The 23,867-nt window shown below is 42.8% G+C and overlaps 1 protein-coding gene across 1 annotated transcript in view; it reads left to right on the top strand.

Annotated features, from left to right (window-relative positions):
* The window catches only part of LIMCH1 (LIM and calponin homology domains 1), a 320,132-nt gene that overhangs the window by 254,168 nt on the left and 42,097 nt on the right, over positions 1-23,867 (top strand). The window contains 5 exon segments of the mRNA XM_040625079.1: positions 3,453-3,488; positions 7,976-8,102; positions 9,560-9,717; positions 9,931-10,339; positions 13,626-13,841. Of these exon segments, the coding sequence (XP_040481013.1) occupies positions 3,453-3,488; positions 7,976-8,102; positions 9,560-9,717; positions 9,931-10,339; positions 13,626-13,841 (946 nt within the window).

The raw sequence follows: 23,867 nt of genomic DNA, 5'->3' as shown, positions 1-23,867 counted from the left end.
TCACACTGGTTTCTGGAAGCAGGGGTACTATTCCTGCTCTGGTTTATAGTGCAGAGCGCTGTGCAGCCCTTTCAAAGGGTGGCCGCTCCCTCTAGCTCACCTTCTGGCAATTCACAGGTTGGGCAACGGAGAGAGGTGTGGGTGTGTGGATCCCACGCGGATCCCGGCTGGTCAGGGCCGGTCAGAGCTGGCTCATGACAGAGGGACTGACAGATCTGCCCTCACTCACTTTCCAGATACCCTGACACAGTGTGGCCCAGGGTCATGGGCTGCTTTAAAGCAACTGAGCATGAAAGGGAAGAAGGAAGTGGGGCCCATGGCTGCCTACACATTCTGGGTGCTTTCCCATTGACTTATTCCTCATACGACCTTTGAGAGGAAGGATTTTCATCTGCATATTGTGATTAGGACACCGAGGCCCACGTCCACACCGCTGGTAATTACAGGTCCAACGTTCAGACCCAGCTCGGTCTGAGCAGAAAGCCGGGGACCCCCTCCGGTGCATTGCCTGCACAGGTTACTAGGGGAAACGGTGGCAGTCTGATGAATTCCCTGTCGCTTGTACCTGTCCCTCTATTTGTGATTGAGAGAAAGGTCTCTTTAGATCCAAAGAAGAATGAATGGCTAGTTTGAGCAGAAGGAGATGTGGTCACATGAACGGCGTGTCACAGTTGTGTGACTGAGTGAGCATACGCCTTGGGAATTCATGTTTCTTTTCCACAACTGTTTATTGAATAATTACTATGTGTAAAACATGGGGCTGGGTGCTAGGGGATAATTTTAAATGAGCAGGAAACCCATTTTTTCCCTTCTCACTTCAAATGAAGCTATGCCGGTTTGCAATCGCAAGTATGTTCTAGAACCAGCTAATTATTGATCCTAAAATGCTTTATTAGTGCTGAAAGTTACATACATGAAATAGATGCATAGAATATTCTCTTTATCTTTCTAAACATCCCTACCCTCAAAATTAAACTTTATTCATTGCTTTTTCATTTCTTTTTCTTTTTTCTTTCTGGTGGGATGCTTATGCCAACTGTGATTTGTCTGGCCAATTTTGTACCTATTGACTCACCTACTTTGTATTTTTTAAAAATCTCTTTATTAGTGATTTTTTAACTGAACCTTTACTTTTCGGTTTCCCATAGGACAATGGAGAAAGTCATTTGAAGCCCAAGTTCTAATTATCTTCTCCTTAACTGCAAAGGCAGTCCTGCTTAAATTGATGCCCTCTTAAAACTAACAAATCAGGAGGAAATTCCTGAAGTCCATGAGTGTATAGTAAAAGGGTGAATGAAGGTTATCTTCAGAGACTAAGCTGTTCTTTTCTCTTCAATTTCCAGAGCATCCAATAAGTACTCAATAAATATTGAGGGCCTCATCTGGTCACTATTCAGGGAACCCAAAAAGAAAAATCCCTGCCCTCACGGAGCTTACACTTTAGTGTAAATCTACATTTGTTGGCAGAGATTTCCATGAAATGCTGTTAAGTATTTTGTGTAGAGGCAGTTTAAATTCAGATATATCCTACATGCAGCAACAACATGTAGCTGAATCTCATCACCAAAATGGGCCAAAGGAGCCAAACTCAAAAGAATACATACTATATGGGTCCATTTATATAGTACAAAACACTCGACACCGATCCTGGGTATGTCTCGGTTTCGCAGATTCATTGAGGAATATGTGTGTGATAGGTGCCCCTTCTGTATATATATATTATATACAGAATATATATTATATTATATATATTATAGATTATATATATTATATACAAAATATATATTATATATATTATATTATATATATATTATACTTCAATAAAACATTAACAAAAATATTCAGAGACATAAAATGACATAAAACACATACTATGAGTTGATTGTTTCTAGGCTAACTAGGCATAACTTCCCTGCTCTCGTCCATAGATAAATTAGAAAACACTGGATTTGCATAAGCCTATTCCAGTAGGCCTATTAATTGGCAAACATTGGTCCAGTCTTCAGAACTAGCTGCTCATGCACTCTCCCTTGACTGTGGAGGAATCCATTGGTCATTGATTCTAAATGCAGTAGTGTTTTTAGAAAATTGAGTGTATTAGATTAAACTTTAGCCCCTTCTGAAACTATTCCCTGGAGAAACAGAAAATGAGTCTTAACTGCCAGAAGAGAAATACCCACAAACATTTTGGCCATTTCAGCAGAGACTTTGGGTCTTGCACTGTTTTGGTTGCCTTCACTGTGAACGAAAACAATTATTAATGAATGCATGAATGCAGACTGTTCTCGAGTGATAAGAGCGGGGAAGAGAGAAGGGTGGGTGGGTATGCACCCAAGCATTCCAGGGTGTTTTCCCTAAGATTACAGGAAGACAACTCTAGAAGTGACTCTTTTCCCCATAAACTGTTATGAAACTGAACACGAGACTAGGTAATTTTTGCTGAAAACCACAAAATTTAATTTGCTGGAAACTGAAAGCAGGACCTTTTTTCTTCGCTCAAATAATTCTTTGTCCACCATCAGAGTGCAGAAATGAACAGCGTGTGAGGGCATAGGTAAGAACCTTCTCTTAACATTTCCCTCTGCTGAAGAGAGAGTCATTTATGGGAGCTGCTTTTTTAAAATGTGCTTTAAAATATGCCCTTGTAATGTCCTAATTTCTTTTTTCTAATTTAACCTTTTTCTTTGCTTTATCAGACACATTAAAATTTAAAGTGTCTGTCCTGCAGAAGGTACAGCTTTGTAGATCTGAATCATCAGAAGAATGTAAAAGACTGTAAAAAGGAAAACTTTGGTTTTTCAAGTTATGGAATATTATCCAAGTCTGGCTTTGATTAAGGCTGCCAGTTTTCTAGGAATTGTGGTTTTTGTCAAATGCATGCGGAAGGCACTGATGGGGTTCTGGTTGGAGCTCTGGTTTGCTTTCAGAAAACTGCAGAAACGCTCTTTGATGTCATTTGTGCAAATGCATTAACACATCAGGGAAAGGGTCAGTAAGCGTGTGCTTCTATGCTGGGTGTCCATTACAGCCCATTACTGCCGAGCATAAAGGCATGAACAGTTTAACTGTTTGTGAACGACAATAATACAGGTTTGGCTTTTTTTTTTTTTCCTTTTTCTTCTTAAATTGCCTTCTCTAAACATTGCGGGTTACACCTAAGCCGCCTTGTGTTTATATTGAACAGAATCTTTTTTGTGGGTAGCATGGGGATTATTTTCATTTCTCCTCTGTGTTTTAATACACGTTTTGCTTTCTTTAGCAATGTAAGACTGTTCTTTCATTTCCAGCAGTTAATAAATATTGCTAATTGTGTAACGACACTTCTCTTTCAGTGTGATCGACAAAAAAAGGTTTGGCACGCAAATATGTCACCGGCAATGTTTATTGCCAGCTTGGTTACAGAGCTAATCTTCTGTCTTACCCATCCTCTAATTTTGTATTTGGTCTTGTAGATACGGTCCGAGAACTCCTGTGTCTGATGACGCAGAGTAAGTTGTCTTGTGTTTGTAGGAATCCATTAATGACTAGATTAAACTGCATGCTTCCCATACTTACCACTAATTGAAATGCAATTGATGCAACGGTGAACTGAGCAGCTAACTGACTCACGCAGCCTCGGAAAAGCACTTGAAGTCGGAATGCAGAACATATGTTCTGTGCAGGAGAGATGAATGAAAGAGTAACTCAAGCATGATTCTAATACACAGCTGCTGCTTCAACTTAACATTTGCTTTTCATAGACGTGGCATGGGGAGGCTGGTCTTACGGTCTGGATGTTGGTACCCCTTCTGAGCCACAGAATTATTCTGCGTTTTACATTTAATTCTTGATATGTTAGGGCTTGGAGTTAACAATGAAGCAAGTCATTCTCATGGCCATATCTTTTTGAGCTAAGAAAACAAACCCTAAACCACTAATTATAGATTCAGAAGCCCAAGTTCCTCCCAGGTTGGAGTAATATAAACTGTGGGATACTCAAGACCAGAACATTGGGGTTGCGTTCAACTTCTGTGGCATAGCAAGGGGTCAAGATGTCAAACATGACTTCGGCTTCCGCTCCCGGCTCCTTAGTTTCCACTCCTCTCGGAGATTCATTCCCTACCTCCGCCTCAACATCCAGATTTGAGAAGAAGCCAACACTCTCCCATTTGTGACCACACTAATTCCATTTCAGAAACGGATTTCCCATCTGCCGAGCATTCTGAAACAGATTATCCAAAGCAAACATTTTCTTTGCACAATCCTAGATTTCTCAGAGTTGAGTAAATCTGTGTTTTAAGAAACATAATTAATATCTAATTCCAACGTCAGTGGCCTGCTGAGCCTGATGTCCCTCCTCTCTGAGAAGCAGTCTGTGTGCTGGTGGAAGTCTGGGCTGTCAGAGGAGCACACACGGACCTAAGACATTTAAGTCACCAAGTGAGGAGTCTAAATAAGGGTGCAAACACAAAAATCATTGCCACCAATGACAAGGAAACTGGGCCCCAAAGTTACTGTTTCCAGTACCTTCTCCACGTCTGCATTCAAGATGTCGGCTTGGTTTGTCCTGGCACTAAGCGGGCTGCCTCAGGTGCCAGCATATATTCCCAGTGTGCGATCTCTGCTTCGTGCCTGACGTGCAGCACAGTCCTGTCTCAAAACCAAGTTCCCCCTGAGCTTGACTGACTGCATGGAGTTAAGTAGTCTATAAAATTGAGCCCTGGTGATTACATTTAAAATCGGCAGTGGCAGTATTTACCATGCACTGAAAGGAAGATTATCTAAGATGGATAGGCAAAGCGCTACTCTGATTTGGTTAGCAAACATTTTGATGGGGTGGATTTATTCTTTATCAATGCAAAGCCACTGTGCAGTGTGCCTAAAACGGATCTCTGGGAAATCCCAGAAAATGGAAGAAAGGAAGCTACGGTAAAGAGTGTTGGAATCTTGCCTGCCCCTGAATATGAAACCTCACCCACGGGAAAAGTGAATGATTTTTTTCAAGGCAGTGGAGGTGGGGACTCCCTTCTCTGCCCTAAATTTACAAAAAGCAGCCTCGTGGATGAAGAAGAGTGAAAGGAGCTCCTTTTCCAGAGGTCTTATCTAGCAGTAGCCAAAGTGCCAGATCTCCTTCTTGGGAGTAGACACAACTACATGAAGCCATGTGGGGAGCAAAATGCAGAGTTTATATTGGCAGTTTCGTTTTTAAGTAGATATTTACTATATGTTTAGTTTACTTCCCCACTCTCTCCCTTTTTCAAAACCTTTAAGGGCAATTATTAGCACAGGCTCTATTTATTCAGAACTGGCACATTCTTAAAATACAGCCCAATCAGAAAAAGATGTGCCCTTTAAGGAAAATGCAGGTCAGGGGCAGACCTACCACACAGGCAAACAGAGATTTCCGCCTCCCAGCAAGCCAAGAATGTTTCCGTAGATATAGTTTCACCTTCTTGCCCTTTTCTTCACGTGCACGCTCCTCCTGTCCCAAGGCTCTCCCCACCAACGGAGCCTGTGCACCGTGAGAGCTGGAGGCTGTTTAATTCCTAATTCCCTCACCTTCGACCTGGCCCAGGAACAATTTCCAGGCTCCCCTGGAGGTGATTTTGTCCTGTCCCTCACAGATGCCAACCCACCACCACGAGAGACTCTGGGGCTCAGCAGCCGGGGACCCCGTGTCCCAATAGCACAAGGCGGGGGCTGAGAGCAGATGTTTGGTGCGAGTCACATTAATATTCTGGAGCCTGGGCTCCTGCAGGATCCCCCACCCTGTCCCTAGACACACACTTCTTCATTTTGGAGGCTGAGTCCAACCTCTGAAGTAAGGGACATTTTCTGAATGGTGACTCAGCCCATTTTCTGTCTAGTATTATCAATTTTCAACTTGCCTAGTTCCTTTTTTTGAAATGGCATAGAGACATGGCTCATAGTTCGGTTATTTCTTTTTTGGCCAGTTTGCTGGAATTTCTTTAAAAAAAAAAAAAAACTCTGGGGGAAAATAGTACTTCCTGGTATATGAGAGGGCAAACCAGAGTTTCTCTTTTTATTTCACTAACCAGCTTTTGGCCACATTTGGACTAGGGTCATTAGAACTTAATGGTGGAAACAGAGATAGGACCCCGGGACAGAAGAAGGCAGTTCTCAAGGCATTGCTCCCATTCTTTCCAAGTGACATAACCAAATCCCAAATCTTGGAGAAGACTGCCATTTTTTCCTGGGATTTCAGAAGAAGACCTGGCTCCAGGAATGGAATGAATTTTGGTCTCTTTCTGGAAAGCCTACTTAAGTGAATTTTCATCCATGATGTTTAAAAAAAAAAAAAATGAGGTAAGGCTTCTCTACCTACCTCTGCAAATTCCCAAATCTTTCTTAAACAACATTAATAAATAGTCTAAAATAAATGAAAAATCGCAGCCCCTCCCCCCTTATAGGACTGCAGTTTCTCTTTCTGGAAGACTGGCTGCCACAGTCAGCACTACCCACCAAGTATGCAGAGGCAGCTCCCCATGGTGGTTTGTCACATTTGTGCCAATAGAAGCCTCAGGTCAAAGTCCTTCTGTGCAGTCAGAGTATTCGAATACGCTTGGGGAAGACAGATTGCAAGTACGGGCTTCAGTTTTAGCTCTCTTAGGTCAGACTTAAATAGTCCAACACCTAGAGAGAAGGAAGAGGCACCCAACAGATCCATGCAGATTCATTTTGAATGCGTCAGAATGAAGGTGGGCAACCATTGCATTGAGGATCTGTCTTCCCCTTCCAGAGAGCTGTCTGCTCAGGACCCCGCTGGCCTCCAGTAATGCTGCCGCTGGTCATTGTCTGCCCATGGGGAGAACTATTTTGGACGTCACCGATGATGTCTAGAATTAATTGACGTCTAAGTGCATGGCTTTTCTTTTTCTTTGTGTTAAGCTGGCTTCAAAAATGGACTATCATAGTCTTCTGTTCTTAGAGTTTAACAGCGAACCTCCATTTCTTGATTTTGGACTGTGTAACCCACTTGGTCCCAGAGCTCATTTCTTTGAGAGGCGGAAAAAAGGGAGGATTTTGCTCTGGTTTTTATTTCTGTTTTCATCTTGCTGCTTCAGCTTTTGCTGTAACAGAGGTCTGTGGAAGCACCGTAGAAAAGGCCCTGTGATCTCACCCAACATTTAATAAACTCCTATAGAACATATCAATAATATGTACAGCCTAAGGGCTTAAAAAATTGTTTTCCCTATCCTTTTTCTTGTAAAAGAGTAAATTCATAAGTATCCTGACAAAAATAAGGTAAAATTCTTGTGAGAATATTAGGATACAAAGTATATACTGATTTATATATTTTATTCCTAATCTTATGATAAAATACCCTATTTTCTTGATTCCAACATGCTGTCAACTGCAGGCCCAATTTATAGGCATTTTTACAGGAAGTAGAAATAACCACATCAAATATATGAATCACTAATGCATAATTCTTGGATGCATCCACAATTCAGAAAATACAATATGAAAAGTTGGTTGTCTTGGACTTGAGGCTAGATGATTTTTTTGAAAGTGGAGAAGTTGCCTTCATGTAGAAAGCACGTAAGACAGCTCTTTACACAAGCAATTACTGTAATAAAGTTTTGCTTCATGGAATGCCACCCTCCTTGCCCATAAATTTCCCCCACGTTATACATTTTAATTCTTTTCATTTTGTTTCCTAATACATTTCCAAATGAGAAGAGCGAAATGTTTCGGCACCTACGTATAAAATTATATTGACTTGCTGTAGCCACCCTGAAGGCAAAGATGGTCACATTTCGGCTTTGGCGGCAAAAGGAGAAAAGGTGGGGGTGCTAGCATGCCCGCTGCCGGCTGGGGATCGCAACACGCCACATGCCGCATCGCGCTGCTGTCTTGAGCTGCGGAGGGAAAAGGGGCAGTTTTGCCGGCGCGGTAGCGCCCCCACGCGGCAGAACGCGTAGACACATCCCGGGCACCGGTCCATTTTTGTCTCTTCTCTCTCCACGCTCAGGAGCACGAGTATGTTTGACATGCGGTGTGAGGAGGAGGCCACGGTGCAGCCACACAGCAGGGCCCGCCAGGAGCAGCTGCAGCTGATAAATAACCAGCTGCGGGAAGAGGACGACAAATGGCAAGATGTGAGTGCCGGCTAAGGCCACGGGCAGCGGGGAGGCTGCCCCGCACCATGGGTTAGAGCCCCTTTGGAGCAGGAAGTCAGTGGGGCGGGCAGACTGGGACTTGAAAGCCAGGCAGGGGAAGGGAGCCCTTAGGGGACTTCAAATAGGGACACAGGAAGTGTGGGAATTAAAGGAAGGTTAATGGCAACATGAAAGGTGAAGAGTGAAGGACGGGGACATGCATTGGGCAAGCCCCCCTCTAGGAGGCTGGCCGCAAAGCGGGGAGGGGTGGTGCAGAAGGGAGGCACCTGGCATGGGATGTAGAATTGAAGATGCACTGTCTTTCGGGATGATGTATCGGGATGGATAAGAATGCTGCTGCTGCTGGCAACGGTAATGGCCAACCTCGGAAGCTTACCAGTCACAGACACTGTTCTAACTGCCTTGCGTGTAGGATTTCTTCCGTTTCCTTAGTAACTCAGTGAGCTAGCAACTAGTATCGTCCTCAGTTCCACAGATGAGTCTCAGAACAGCTAAGTAACTCACCAACAGTCACACAGCTAGTGAGTGAGGGAGCCCGGATGAGAACCAGGGAAGGAAATCTCTGTGGCCTGATGAGGGCCTTGTGATTGTCTGTGTGCTGAGAGCCAAGAGCCAGGGCAGGGAAGAGCCCGAAGATGGGGATGCCGGGAGGTTAGCATGGATTCTTGCATGTGGTCCTCACAGAGCTCTCAGAGGTAGCTGTTGTGGACTTAACTGTACCATCAGTCAAAAAAATTAGTCTATAAAATGTGGTAGTAGTCGGGTCTACCATTTACCGAGCAGTTAACAATACGGTTGGCACCTTATTTGCACTGTGTCAGTTAACCCTTACAATAGGCTGGGAAGAGCACATGTCATTGTCATCCTCATTTTAGAGGTCAGGAAACTGAGGTGTAGAGAGGCTGACAAACATACCTAAGATAACAAAGCGTGGAAGAGGTAGTACTGAGGTCCTTTCCCACAGCTGCAATCCCACCCACCTGACTCCAGCGTCCCAGAAATCAGTATTTCTGCCTTTTGTTCCTTCCCTGAGGAAATTGTGTCGGTCTGTGGTTGATTCCTCCCATTCTTTTGTCAGCAAGTCCATTCACAATGTGCAGGTCATAAATCGGAAGAAATGAAGTTTCTTACAGTACCCTGTGAAGCAATACTTTAAAAGTTAGCAGCTGACATGAAATATGATTGCGTAGTTCATATTACCATGTTTAAATAAATGTGCCGGCCTGCTATGAGTAATATGGCTATATCTGAATGTTCCCTGGAATGTTCCCCATTCCTGTTCCCACCAGACTTACGCTGGATTGAGTGGGAATGGAATGGCCTCACATCGTGCTGGGCCCATAGTCTGCACTCACTCAGCTCTGAAGAGTAGAAATGGAATTGTGTGCAAGCGTGTAGAAGTATGTTCTGTCGACCCCTTACCCCCACCTCCCTAGGACCTGGCTCGTTGGAAGAGCCGTAGAAGAAGTGCTTCTCAGGACTTAATCAAGAAAGAGGAAGAAAGGAAGAAAATGGAGAAGTTACTGGCTGGAGAGGATGGAACAAGTGAACGAAGGAAAAGCATCAAAACCTACAGAGAAATTGTTCAAGAAAAGTGAGTTCTTTCTGTTGTTGTTTTTTTACATGTGCAGTGGTATCTAGATGTGCTTTTTAAAAAAATCGTTGGTTACCACAAAGGCTCTGACGCCAATATTACACACTCCTGGGCTCCCCTTTCAGCTCAGCCTTGGCTCCTACCAAGGTCTTCTTTGTGATTTTTGTGACTGTTGACTCTGTGATTGTTTCCCCTCCCATGCTCATCCTTTAGAGAGCGGAGAGAGAGGGAGTTGCATGAGGCCTATAAGAACGCACGGTCCCAGGAGGAGGCAGAGGGGATCCTTCAACAGTACATTGAGAGGTTCACCATCAGCGAGGCTGTTCTCGAACGCTTGGAGATGCCAAAAATTCTGGAAAGAAGCCATTCCACAGAGCCAAATTTAACCCCCTTCCTGAACGACCCTAGCCCCATGAAGTACCTGCGGCGACAGTCACTGCCCCCACCCAAATTCACTGCCACCGTGGAGACCACCATCGCTCGGACCAGCGTTCTGGATACCAGCATGTCAGCAGGCAGCGGGTCTCCAAGCAAAACTGTCACCCCCAAAGCAGTGCCTATGCTGACACCCAAGCCTTACTCCCAGCCCAAAAACTCTCAAGAGGTTCTGAAGACCTTTAAGGTAGGACGCATTCCTTAAGAGGAGAACCAAACCTCAACCCCAGGGAATCAACAGAAGGAAGCATCTTGCCCCAGGAAGATGCAATTATGTTTATCAAATGAAAGCAAAATGTGTTACCATTTAGGATTGCGAAGTTTATAGTCTCAGGAGATTTGGTTTGCAAATAGTGAAAGGAGCAAAGTTTATTTTCCAGTTTGATATAATGGCGTGGTCTCTCTACAGTAGTGGTAACAAACCCTTAATTTAGTAAAAGCCTAGGGATCTCCAGCTCTGTGGAGGTATGGCAAACTCCTCAAAAGAAAACTGTCATTGCCTGTGGTTTAAGTAGAAGTATATGCAGCTCCCTCTTCTTTTTAAAGAATTGGACCTCATGTCCAAAAAGATGCTACAATTGCAAAAAAGGAATAATACAAGGAGCACATAGGAGCATGGGATGTACTTGATTCTCAGATGAGACGAGTTTTTAAAAATATTTTTTAAGGGGAAAGAAACTAGGTTGTTTCCTACCAATGAATGTGTAAAGTAATGTTCCAGAACCAAAGAACCTATGACAACCAAACATCTTTTCACTTCCTCACATTCCAGTGTTTTTCCTCACATCACGAGGAAGCACTCGTTCTTTGGCTTAAGCTCTTTTGACTACAAAGAAAAATCAGTTCTCCTTGTCCTGCACACCACATGGGTTCTTAATAGAAGACAGAGGTGGAATTCATCAGCAGGAGACACGGGCACATGACTATAAAGAAAGTTTGCTTGGCTAAACTAATCGAGCAGTGTGATGTCATGTATCTTCCTATTGAATTTCAGAGGGAACCAAACTGTATATACACTTTCTGACTGTTGCTTAAATAACTCAGAATGGATCTTAAAAGTCTGTGCCTTAGGTTTCCATAGAACAAAAGAAGTCCTGGATGTCTCATCTGGGTTGAGTTGAGATGTGTGTCCCTCAAAGGGCTGAGGCTGTGCCTTTGTTGTTCACGGCTTCATCCTGGGAGCCTGGCATCGGTGCCCAGCACATAGTGGGCACTCAGCAAGTTCTTATTGAATATATACATGAATTCTTCCTGAGAAAATGAGCTACTCATCACGCAGGCTCGCACATAGATAAGCGTGTCCCCAGACATGCTTAGTATCCCACATAGGTGTGGCACCAGCTGTCCTTCACCTAAGGCCCACGACCGAGAACTGTCTGTGATGTTTCACGAAGGAAGGTTTGATGTTGAGGTGGCCCACACCAGGGTAGGGAATACGTTTACTCAACTTGGTGTCCGAGGCATCTGATCAGATAATCCAGATGTCCACGTCCCCTCCTTTATATAAATAGTGCAAGGTGATCATTGAAACAGAAGAATTATGGCAGGACTTGATGGCAAGAGTTTGGCCCTGAGGCAACTCTGTCTCTCACCGTTGTGGCAAAAACAGTGTAAAAGGCCTCAGCAAGAGCATTCATGGAAGGATGCGGAGAAGAACTTAGCAGAGATCGTTTTGAGCTGGGGGTCACTGTTGGCGGCCAATGAGCCCTTGACCCACCACAGACGTTGATGGCTCTCAGCCCCATTCACAGCCCCACCACTGAGTGGGTGGACCCTGTTATGGTCAAAGGTAGTATGTGGAAAGTTGTTACCAGACAATGGCAGGACAGAAACTCTGAGAGATGTGTGTGTGTGTGTGTGTGTGTGTGTGTGTGTGTGTGTGTGTGTGTTTTCTTGTGGCTAGGGCAGAGTGAGGGAGACAGAGAGAGTTTCCCAGGACAACAGAATTAAGGGTAAAGGAAAAGCAAATTTAAGGCAGTGTTTTTCTCTTCTTTTTTAAGATTTTATTTATTTGAGAGAGAGAGCAAGAGAGAGCACGAGCAGTGGGGAGAGGGAGAAGCAGGCTCCCCGCTGAGCAGGGAGCCTGATGTGGGGCTCGATCCCAGGGCCCTGAGATCATGACCTGAGCCGAAGGCAGATGCTTAACCAACTGAGCCACGCAGGCACCCCTAAGGCAGTGAAACCAATTTAGTGGCCTGGTATCAGCACTTTTTAAAATAAAGTAAAATACAAGAAAAAAAAGTCTGGTACATCACACATAATAAAAGTAAATACTGTTTTGCAAAACTCCTCTTTCAGCTGTATTTATGTGGGTGTGTGCAGTTGTGATTTAAGTTTCTTTCTTATGGATCACAGACAATAAATTATGTAAGCCATCTGCTTAAGGTAAATAAACTAGAACTAATATCTGGCCTTCCATGATTCCTTTTGAAGGATTTTAGAAAGCCTCATAATAATAATAGCTAATATTCGTATACATAAAATGTGCCAGATTCTGTTCTAAACTCTGTACATATGTTAATCCATAAAATCCCCTCAACGGCACTATGAGGGAGATGCAGTTATTATAAACTTGGTAGGTGGGGAAAATGAGCACAGAGAATAAGACACTTGTTGAAGATTATGTGGCTTTTAAATGGTAGAGCCGGGATGGAATCTGAGGCTGTCTGATGGCAGACCTTCCTCCCATAACCACTGTATACATTGCCTCAGACTTAAAGAGTTCTCGATGCCTTTCAATAAGCCAGACTAACTAACCACCGTCTCCACTCCTCCTTTCTTGCTTTTACTACCTTCCCTAGACATGGGTACAAAACACAAATACTTTAATGTGTATGGCCTTTGGTTCTTGAAAAAATTGGGATTGTAAAATTAACTGGAAATAGGGATTTACTGTGATAGAGCAGAGCATCGGGCCATAGCTTACAAATATGTACCCATTGCCCCCTTACCACGGGGTAACCTAAAAGATTCCTGATCTGAGGTGGGTTCCACCTAATATATAGGCTAACCAGAAAAAAAAATCTCAAAATCGTGGAATAGCATTCAAAATTTAAATGAAGACGTACTACAACTCAAGTGTGTGGTATGTATATACTTAAGATTCCTTGATTTTCTACACTTTATTTTTTTTTTTTAATTTTATTTACAATCAATTAATTAACAGATAGTGTATTATTAGTTTCAGAGCCTACACTTTAAAATAAGAGCACACCCCAAGTAAGGCAAACATGAAATTTAATCCAAAGTGAAGGGGCCTGAGAAGATTAACAACCTTTTAAAGAGGACCTTAGAGAGGTCATTTATAGGAGCCCTAATTTCTAGAACTGATAGAAGCAGACAAGAGACCTTATTTTTTTCCTGGAATGTGATTAATAAATGATAATGTTTTACTGTGACTCTAAATGTGTTATTTTGGCATAGTCTTCCGTTGGGAAATAGCATGTGGTTTTTGTTCCTTGTGTTTCTTATAGGTAGATGGGAAAGTCAGCATGAATGGAGAAACAGTTCACGGTGACAAGGAGAAGGAGAAAGAAGGTCCCACAGTGGCACTTGCCCCCTCGTTAACCAAATCCCAGATGTTTGAAGGTGTGGCCAGAGTGCATGGGGCGCCAGTGGAGCTCAAACAAGGCAACAATAGCATTGAGATCAACATAAAGAAGCCAAATTCTGTTCCCCAAGAACTGAGAGTAAGAACGCACTTTTCTTTTCCTTTTGGGGATAATTCCACTGTGAAAGCATCTGTTTTGAAAAATCAGTAGGTCTTGATAACCATCGTCTCTCTTTCTGTGGGTATATTATTTTGCTAAGGCTACCATGGCAAAGTGCCACCAACAGAGGGGCTTAAACATCAGAAATTAATTGTCTCGTAGTCGTGCTGGCCAGACGTCCAAAATCAAGGTATTGGCAGGGGTGGTTCCTCCCGTTGGCTGTGAGGGAGACTCTGTTCCACGCCTCTCCACTGGTTTCTGGCCGTTTGCTAGCAATCTCTGGCATTCCTTGGCTTGTAGAAGCATCCCCCTGATCTCTGCCTTCTTCTTCACATGGCATTCCCTCTGTGGACTTGTCTGTGTCCAAGTCTCCCCTTTTTAGAAGGACACCAGTCATCCTTGATTAGGGGCCCACTCCAGTCCAGTATGACTGCACCTAACTCATTGTATCTGCAATGATACTATTTCCAAGGAAGGTCCCGTTCTGAGGTACTAGGAGTTAGGACTAGAACATATGAATTTGGGGTGCGGTGGGGAGACACAATTCAACCCTAACTTTGGGGGATAATAGAAGTTATATTATCACTTATGAATAAGAGAAACTTTTATTTGTCTTCACATTCTTGGTATCTAGTGTTACAGAAAAATAAATACATCTCTAAAATACCTTCCCCCCGAATCTGTTCCCCTTCAGACTTGTTAATACAGTGTGAAAATGACTGGTGCCCTAAGAACCTGGCTTTCCATCCTTGACAATATGTTTAAAAGGGTATCTATCTCATTAGCTAAAATGAACAAAAAAAAAAACCTTAAAAGCAATAAAATGTTTTATTACCTTAGCCCCTTAAATTCAGAGCAATTGGAAGCAACTATCGAATAGCCAAGCTGAAAAATGTAGGGTGATTCAAGAATAGCAGAAGAGAAAACTCAATATTCTGTTCTATTTGTTGGTTTGGAATGTATAATAGAGTCAGGAAGATTACACTTACTCAGATCTCTCACCAGAAGGGTTCATGCTGGTTTTGCGGCTCAGACCCAAACTTTCATGACCACAGAACACAGCCCAGCTTTTAGGGTGCAAGCTGGGCTCTGCACAACCTTCTTCATCCTCACCAGAAGCTGATTGCAGCAGTTTTCACTGATAGTGTTTGGGTTGAAATTACAAAGGTTTGGGGAAGCTGTCGCGATTTTATCCCCCAGAGCCTAGAAGGGTTTGACCCAGAGGGAAACTTGTCTTCCCGCTCCAAGGCTGAGCTGGAAGACCCAGAGAGCTAAACTCACCAGTGGACTAGATCTTATTTTTTGTATCTCTGAAGATACCTTCTAATCTCTTACCTTTTTTTTCTAGTTATCATATAATTGACATATCATACCCTATTAATTTCAGGTGTACATCATAGTGATTCGATATTTTTACACATTACAAGTGATCCCCACAATAAGTCCAGTTACCATCCACCACCATACAAAGTTATTACAATATCATCGACTGTATTCCCTATCTGTACATTATATCCCCATGACTTGTTTATTTTATAACTGGGAGTTTGTATCTCTTTATCCCTTTAACTATTTTACCTGTCCCCAAACCCCACCCCCCTCTGTTAACAGTTTGTTTCCATTATCTATGAGTCTGTTTTGTCTTTCCCTTGTTTTTTAGATTCTGCATACAGTATTTGTCTTTCTCTGTCTGACCTATTTCACTTAACATAATACCCTCTAGGTCCATCTATGTTGTCACAAATGGCAAGATCTCCTTTTTCATGGCTAAGTGATAGTCCGTTGTATAAATATATACCACATCTTTTTTTTTTTTTAAAGATTTTATTTATTTATTCGACAGAGATAGAGACAGCCAGCGAGAGAGGGAACACAAGCAGGGGGAGTGGGAGAGGAAGAAACAGGCTCATAGTGGAAGAGCCTGATGTGGGGCTCGATCCCACAACGCCGGGATCACGCCCTGAGCCGAAGGCAGACGCTTAACTGCTGTGCCACCCAGGCGCCCCTATATATACCACATCTTATTTATCCATTCATCTATCAATGGACACTTAGCTGTCCTTGTCACATATCTTGGCTATTGTAAATAATGCTGCAATGAACATAGGGATGTATATATCTCTTTAAATTGGTGTTTTCATTTTCTTTGGATAAATACCCAGAAGTGGAATTCTTAGATCATATAATGGTTCTATTTTTAATTTTTTGAGGACTCTCTGTACTGTTTTCCACAGTGGGTGCACCATTTGCATTTCCATCAACAGTGCAAAAAGTTTCCCTTTCCTCTACATCCTTGCCAACTCTTATTTTTTGTCTTTTTGATAGTAACCAATCTGACAGGAGTCAGTCAAAATCTCATTGTGATTTTGATTTGCATTTCCCTGATGATAAGTGATGTTGAACATCTTTTCAAGTGCCTGTTGGCCATCTGTATGTCTTCTTTGGGAAAGTATCTATTCAAGTCCTCTGCCCATTTTTAAATCAGTTTTTTTTAATATTAAGTCATATAAGTTTTTTTATATATTTCAGATATTAACCCCGTATCAGATATATAACTTACAGATATCTTCTCCCATTCAGTAGGTTGCCTTTTCATTTGTTGATGGTTTCCTTTGCTGTACAAAAGCTTTCCAGTTTGATGTAATCCCATTTTTTCAATTTTAGCTTTTGTTGCCCTAGCCTGAGGAGACTGGTCCAAACAAATACTACTAAGACAAATGTCAAAGAACTTACTGCCTATAATTTCTTCAAAGTATTTTATGGTTTTAGGTATTACATTTAAGCCCCTAATCTATTTTGAATTTATTTTTGTATATGGTGTAAGATAATGGTCGTTTCATTCTGGGATTTGTCTTTTGAAGAATAAAATGTGTTTTCTCAGAGGAGCTGAGAGGATACAGTTCTTCCCCATGGTGCTCAAGTCCTATGAAGGAGTTTCAAAGCGGAATAAACCAAAATAATTTCCTCACCATGGTAACATGTTTACTGGTCTCCAGGAGCAAAGTTTTGTGATCCAGGCAAATGCTGAGTCTCTCAACGTAGAATTTAATTTCACTTTTCATTTGCATAAATGTTATCATCTCTGAAGAGTTTTACTAATTATCATAAGATGAAATATTGAGTTTTGCTATTAGCATGGGAACTTTACTGGTCAACACATGCTCTTAATTTTATTTTTTTTTTATTTTTATTTTTTTTTTAGATTTTATTTATTTATTTGACAGAGACAGAGATAGCCAGCGAGAGAGGGAACACAAGCAGGAGGAGTGGGAGAGGAAGAAGCAGGGTCACAGCAGAGGAGCCTGATGTGGGGCTTGATCCCATAACGCCAGGATCACGCCCTGAGCCGAAGGCAGATGCTTAACCGCTGTGCCACCCAGGCGCCCCCATGCTCTTAATTTTAAATTAGAAGTTTCTATAATTAATTAGACATTATAGTGGTAGAATTGCTTTTCTGGGACAGTTAGTAATTCTGTTCTTATTTGTCTTTTGCCAGACTTAGTGATAAGCATTTCTTAAGTTCCCTTATCAATACTTTTCTATGACTCAGTTTGTCTACTAGGGTCACAGGCCCTTTGCACATACCATTGAGCGCAGCTCTTTCTCATTATACTTTGGGAAAGCAACGGTGTTGGCGCCATGCTTGTCCCACGACACTTGCCACATAAAGAGGTACACAGGGCTTACTCAGGCCCAGCAGATTAATTATAAGAACAAATCCTGAGGGCTCTGCTATCAGGCACATGTCTACTTCCTATCTCTCATCAGTTCTGCCCTCTGACCATTTTGTTGCTTGAGTTCGAGGGAAACCCTGCCCTTGGATGAATAGATTTGATTCTTGATAGAAGTTAAAGGAATAAATGAAGAGACTAGATGGTATAATGCCTAAACTTCTTAAACCAACTATTTAATCTCTCTTGTTCTAAGTTTTTAACCCTTTGGGGAAAGAAGCTTTACCTGTGGGATTAAGCGGAGGACCCCTAAAACAGAAGAAAGGGGGTTGGTTGGTTTGTAGAGCAGGATAGCCTCCCTTTAAAAATATACTCATTCTTAATAATTAGTCATTTTCTTATTTTTACAATAAGCAAAAAAAATTTTTAAATAGCCTGTTCTCTTTTTAATGACAGCCCTTTTCCACTTTAATAGTAGTTAAACTCCCTAAAGGCCAAGAGAAGATGGATTGAAATATTTCACATTGATTGCATATCCCTAGAAGTGTCTTGTTTTAAGAGAAGCAAAATTAGATGATCTGAAAGAAATCATGTTACTTTAGAAATGTATACAAGTATAACAAGAAGAACTCCAAACAAAAGGTGGCCTGGCGGACTTTCTTTCCCTGAACGAGGCTAATCCCGGGCAGTCTCAAGATGCAGGTCCAAACTCTTGGAAAAGCCTGGGAGTCTCTTCCTTTATATATGTCTTACTTAAAATAACTGCCTAGTTTGGGGGTGCCTGGGTGGCATAGTCAGTTAGGTGTTCAACTCTTGGTTTTGGCTCAGATCATGATCTCAGGGTCATGAGATTGACCCCTGCGTCAGGCTCCGTGCTCAGCATGGAGTCTGCTTGAGATTCTCTCTCCCCCTCCCTCTCCCCCGCCTGTATGTGCTCTCTCTCTCAAATAAATAAATCTTAAAAAAGAAGGAAGGGAGGGAGGGAGGGAAGAAGGAAAAAGAGGAAGGAAAGGAGGGAGGAAGGGAGATAGGGAGGGAGGGAGGGAGGAAGAAAAGAAAAGCTGCCTAGTTTGGAGTAATTTCTAGTTCCAAAGCCTAGTGGTTCTGAATGGGAAATAGCCTTCCTTTACCCTGTCTCTAGTACTTCAGGCTCTTGACGCAACAATGGCGGGGCTATGACAGTATTTTCTGGGTAGATAACTACCTGTATACATCTGTTACACTGTAAGCCAAGTGCTTAGCTGTACTACACAAAATGTTGGCTCATTATTAAAACAGTCTTCATACTCACTTACAACTTATGACACCAAAAGTTTTCCATCCCGAATGTGTTATCCCAGGAGTCATTTGAAAAGAATCTCTTCTCCCAATAAACCTACTCCTCGTCTTACTTCCTTCCCCGTACTCCAAGAAAAGCATTTCTTGACTGTGTTACAGCCAGTATATTCCCGTTGAAGTGGTGGAATTAATTGGTCATGGCAAAATGGGGGGACCAGCCTAAAACAGGGGGGCTGCGCCTCAGAGCCTCCCAGGGCCTGAGACCAGCTCGGACTTGATGTGCTGTTTTCTCATTCACTTGCCCCGTTCTGCAGGGCTGTCAAAGGAATAGTGTTCTTTTTAAATGGTGTCTTTCTTCCAAAAATTGCTTTCCCAACAGATACACTCTTTACAGAGGAGTAGCCTCCCCCACCGCCAAAATGTCACAGTTGTCCAGGGCGAGCTGGAACTGCTCAAAGGGCACGGCAGCCGTAGGCAGGAGCGTTCGTTCAGACCGTGAGGCCGCGCGGCCGAGGAGGACAACCACAAGACTGCAGTAGTGGGGGACAGGGCGAGGTTGGACTGTCAGCCTCTTGGGCCAGCACAACCATTTTTGTGCAATATTATGTCCTCCCTTTGGTTTCTTTCTACCTCACCTTCCTCATTTAAAGCTCTTGGGACCATTGCTCTCTCACTTTAGAAATGGACATCAATTAAGGTAGGCTTGTTACTATTGTATTTTTAATACCCTGGCTGTGTCTGTTGATACCGGCAAACTCCAGACCATCCTTAGCTGAATCACCTTGAAGATAATGACACCGTGACAGCAGTTCCCTTGCCGATGCTTGCCTGTCAACCAATAAGCATAAATTAAGGACTACTCTCTTTCCAATTTTTGAAACAGGGAAAAGAAACAAAACCAAAAAAAAGCCTCATAAACTTTCCGGGAAGGCAGTTTTCATAAAGCAACCAGAAAAGTGTATAAATAAAATTTAATTAAGTGCTAGATAATAGGGTCAGAAGACTAGAGGGATATAAGATTGCAAAGGACAGGTAAGATCATTATAGGTTGGGGTTAGTGGGAACGGGTTTTGTGTGGGATGTGGTTTTGAAACTTGACCTTAAGTGTGGGATTTGCATTGGAATGGAGCAGGCTATTCCACATGTGGGGAATAGCAGAAGCAAAGGCTTGGACGGTGGGGAGGAAGCCAGGAGAAGATTCCAAGAGGGGGTCCCAGGGCTCAGAGGTGATGAGGGTGACTAGGGAGCTACATACTCCAAGCAGAGGGACCCCCATCTCCCGTGGCCTTACCTGCTTATCCCTGAGATATTTCCCAGCAGAAACCTAATACTTTTTTTATTTTGCATTTTAAAATATTGGTTTCTGTAAAAAAACATCTTGTCATAGCACAAATACAGACTCCTGGAATCCAGGATTAGAAAATCAGTTGGAAGCTCTTCTTAGCTGATGATGAATGTATCCAGCTCAGTAACCTACAGAGAGATGTTTGTCTCCCTCAAAGCTAGTCCAGTGTTTTCTTGATCCGCTCTGAGTTGTATTTGTATTTGAATCTCTTCCTTCCTCTGTGGTACCAAAAATGACCCTTTTCTAAAGTACCAAGAGTACTCCATGCAGTCATCAAAGATCTAACCCCACCTGAGCCTCAGTTGATATTAAATACAAAGATAATAATAGTATATGCATCTGATGGTTCGTGTGAGAATTCCTGTCTAGAGAGCACTTGGCATGACTCACAGGCAGAGGTGCCCTTGTTATTTTTAATATGATCATACAACGAATGGGAGAAAGTTACAATATATTTTTCAGAAGCCCTGAAAAGTGGTATGTATCAGGTTTCTCCGGTTAAAGCAGGATCATCAAAATCACCATCTTGCACAGGTGTGAATTTCAAACAAATGGGATGAATTTCTTGTCATCGTCCAGCTCAGCTCGACCATTGTTCCAGCTGTAATTCACTAAGAAACATGCAGATGTGAATAGCTTTTTCCAGAAGATGATTGCCCTTGCAGATGCTCCTGTGGTCCTGTTATTCCCTCTTTCCCAATTCTGGCTTCCCTCTGCCACCTAGACCCTGCTGGTCAGCTCCCACCTACAAACTCGTGCCAGGTGATATCACGCAGGGCCCCCTGCTGGCCAGCCCCTTCCTACCAGATCTGTGGCAATTCTCCCTCATTGACCAAGGGCCAGACTTCGCTAGGAGATTTCTAAACTATTTCATCTGCTTTTCTCAAACTAAGTAATAAGGTAGGTCTGTTTTTCCAACCTTGATAATATCAGCTCTAGGACTTCCTCTTGAAAATCCAGTACTGTACTAATGCCGTCTGATCCAGGAAAACAGACAATCAGATCTTTCTTGAAACATTTCATTTTTCAGTGAGAGCAGGGGGAAGGCATTTGAGTAGGTGCTGTTTTCCTTACAACTGAGACCAACTGCACATTCTTTTCAGATGTCAAATGTCAACAGACATTTCTTGAGAAACTGGTTTTCTCCATCTAGAAGTCATTGTAAGAGAATAAATTGTAAATTAAATAAAAAGTCATTAAAGATATTTAGGTATAGAAGCATTTACAGACTTCAAAAAAGCATACATCAGAGACAATAAAAAAATAAAATCAAGACTAGCCCATCCTACCTGGACCAGAGCCTCATACTGTGGGTTTGAAAAGTTTAGGCAAGAAGAAAAAGTCTAAGGAATGGAGAGTCTGATTCTCCATGTAGATCCTCTTTCACCCCGTGAAAATAGATACTCAGAGGTATAAAAGTGAAAGGGGAAACAGATGCATGGCATATGTGACACCTGGGTCATGGTGCCAACACATAAATAGACTGATTTTCCAGGCTTCCGTCCAGAGAAGTTATTCGAGACCGAAGCCAGGAAATCACTCAGTCACAGAAGAGAAGCTCAGGAAAGGACGTTGGGGATCACATCTTCCAACCCCTAGAAGTTAAGTGAACAGCCCAACTTCTCATCGTTCCTCCGTCCTGGAAACAGGACCACCCAAGCTCTGGGTCTCAGAACGATTCCTACTCTCCTTGCTTTGTATTTCCAGTTGCTTCTCCAGTATCCCTCTCTGGGCCAACCCACCAAGGAGATCCTTGTTAGGATGAGCTGCCAGATGCTAGGTAGCTTTTGTGGCTAGACTATGCTCCTCTCGGGCCAGGAAACTGCAACCTCCCACCTGTGGCCTCCGGGCGCAGTCTGGCACTGGAGATAGTTTGGATGGCGTTCTCAGTCAAGGAGAAGCCAGCTCCCAACTTGGGCCCCTGGAGCCTGTCTGTGTTCTCATTTACTCAGGCCCAGGGATCTGCTCTTATATTCTTGAGACAATGTTACCAGTCGGAGAAGGGAAGGCATCTCCCTGTTCAGCTGAAACCAAAGGAAAGCATAGGTCAGAAAGTGCCTTTTCCAGCAAGGTGGATTACTTTCAGGCAAATTTCGGAGTCTATTAAGACTGGTTAAAACTGCCGATTTTGAACTCATTTCCTTTGAAGTAGTGATGTGAGTACAAAAATAACAAACCTCCAAGAGGCGATAGCCAGACACAAGTTAATTAATGTCTTTGGGGATTTCCCTTGGTTATATACACTGTTGACTCCTGAACAGCATGGGTCCTCTTATATGCGGACTTTTTTCAAAATACACAGTAGTACATGTCTGTTCCTTATGATTTTCTTAGTAACATTTTCTTTTCTCTAGCTCACTTCATTTTAAGAATGTGTATGGAATACATATAACACACAAAATATGTGTTAATCGACTGTTTATGTTATCGGTAAGGTCTCTGGTCATCAATAGACTATTAGTAGTTAAGTTTGGAGGAGTCAAAGTTACACGCGAATGTGCAGAAGGGTTGGTGCCCCGAACCCCACCTTTGTTCAGGAGTCAACTGTAGTCTGTACATATTGCAGAACACAGGGAAATATAAAGAAAATATAAACTACATACTGCTCCAGCCGATTTTTTTTTTTTTGTAAATGTGTACCCTTCTCTTTTATCTTAGTGCATATAAAATATTTTTTTAATGGGCTCATGTTATTCAAATTGGGTCATAGCTTGCTTTTCCTCTTAATTTACCCTGAATGTTTTGCTAGCTAATAGCCTGATTTGGGTGGCTAGTATGTATTTAAAGTAAGCTTGGGAGTATAAATTCCGTAAATAATGCATAGCATATTTGCTTACCTGGCATGGCTTACATATCTGCTCTATGCCGGGTACTGTGCTGCGTGCACCTCAGACCCCTCAGATCCTGGGCTGGGTGGAAAGCCCCAAGGGGGGGTGGTGGCTGGGGGCAGTCTGGTCTCAGGCTGCCGTCGAAAGCGGCGACTTAGCTGGATTGCCTCCCGTTCTGAGAGATTCCAGAGAGTTCTCCTCTTTTGCAGAACGAATGGATGAGGAAGAAAGGGAGTGGAAAAGGCAGTTTGAATCATTTCAGCAATCAGCTTGGGGACTCTCGGGTTCTTGTATTGTGTCTTAACAGTCAAAACCTTGAAACACGTGGGGCCGACGTAGAGGTGGGTGGGAGTCCAAACCCAGATGACAGAGCGGGAGGTTTTTGGCACTGGGAACGGTCCCCACCCCCTGCCGACTAGCGGTGACCCTGCGTAAGCCACGTAGCCTCCTTGGCCACACGTCCCTCACCTGTATAAAGAGAATCATCTTGATACATACCTTCTAAGCTTGCCGTGAGCATCAAGTGAGCTAATCCCTGTCAGGTGCCCCACAGCTGACTCATGGTAAATCCTGTGAGTATCGAAGGAGGCTACAGTCACTGCAGTAGGAACCTCCAAAGCATCATTTTAAGGGAAGATAAATAGGGTCCTCAGGGAGCTCAGGGTTTGAGTGGTAAGCCATAGAGAAAGGCACTCAGAAATCTGAAAATTCTTGGAAATGGAAGTGCTCCATTAGTCATGCAGAAGTAAAATCTTACTGGAATGTGATAGGCTCGTAAAATAACCCGTGGTGAGTAGTGCTTGAGGATTTTGTCTCCTTTGCATTATAAATTATGTCTAAAGGACTTCATGAATTATTCCCTTCATTCCGAGTGGCACACTTT

The sequence above is a fragment of the Ursus maritimus genome, unplaced genomic scaffold, assembly GCF_017311325.1.
Source record: "Ursus maritimus isolate PB19 unplaced genomic scaffold, ASM1731132v1 scaffold_8, whole genome shotgun sequence".
Taxonomy (NCBI): Eukaryota; Metazoa; Chordata; class Mammalia; order Carnivora; family Ursidae; genus Ursus; species Ursus maritimus.
This window is presented reverse-complemented; position numbering and strand designations above follow the sequence as displayed.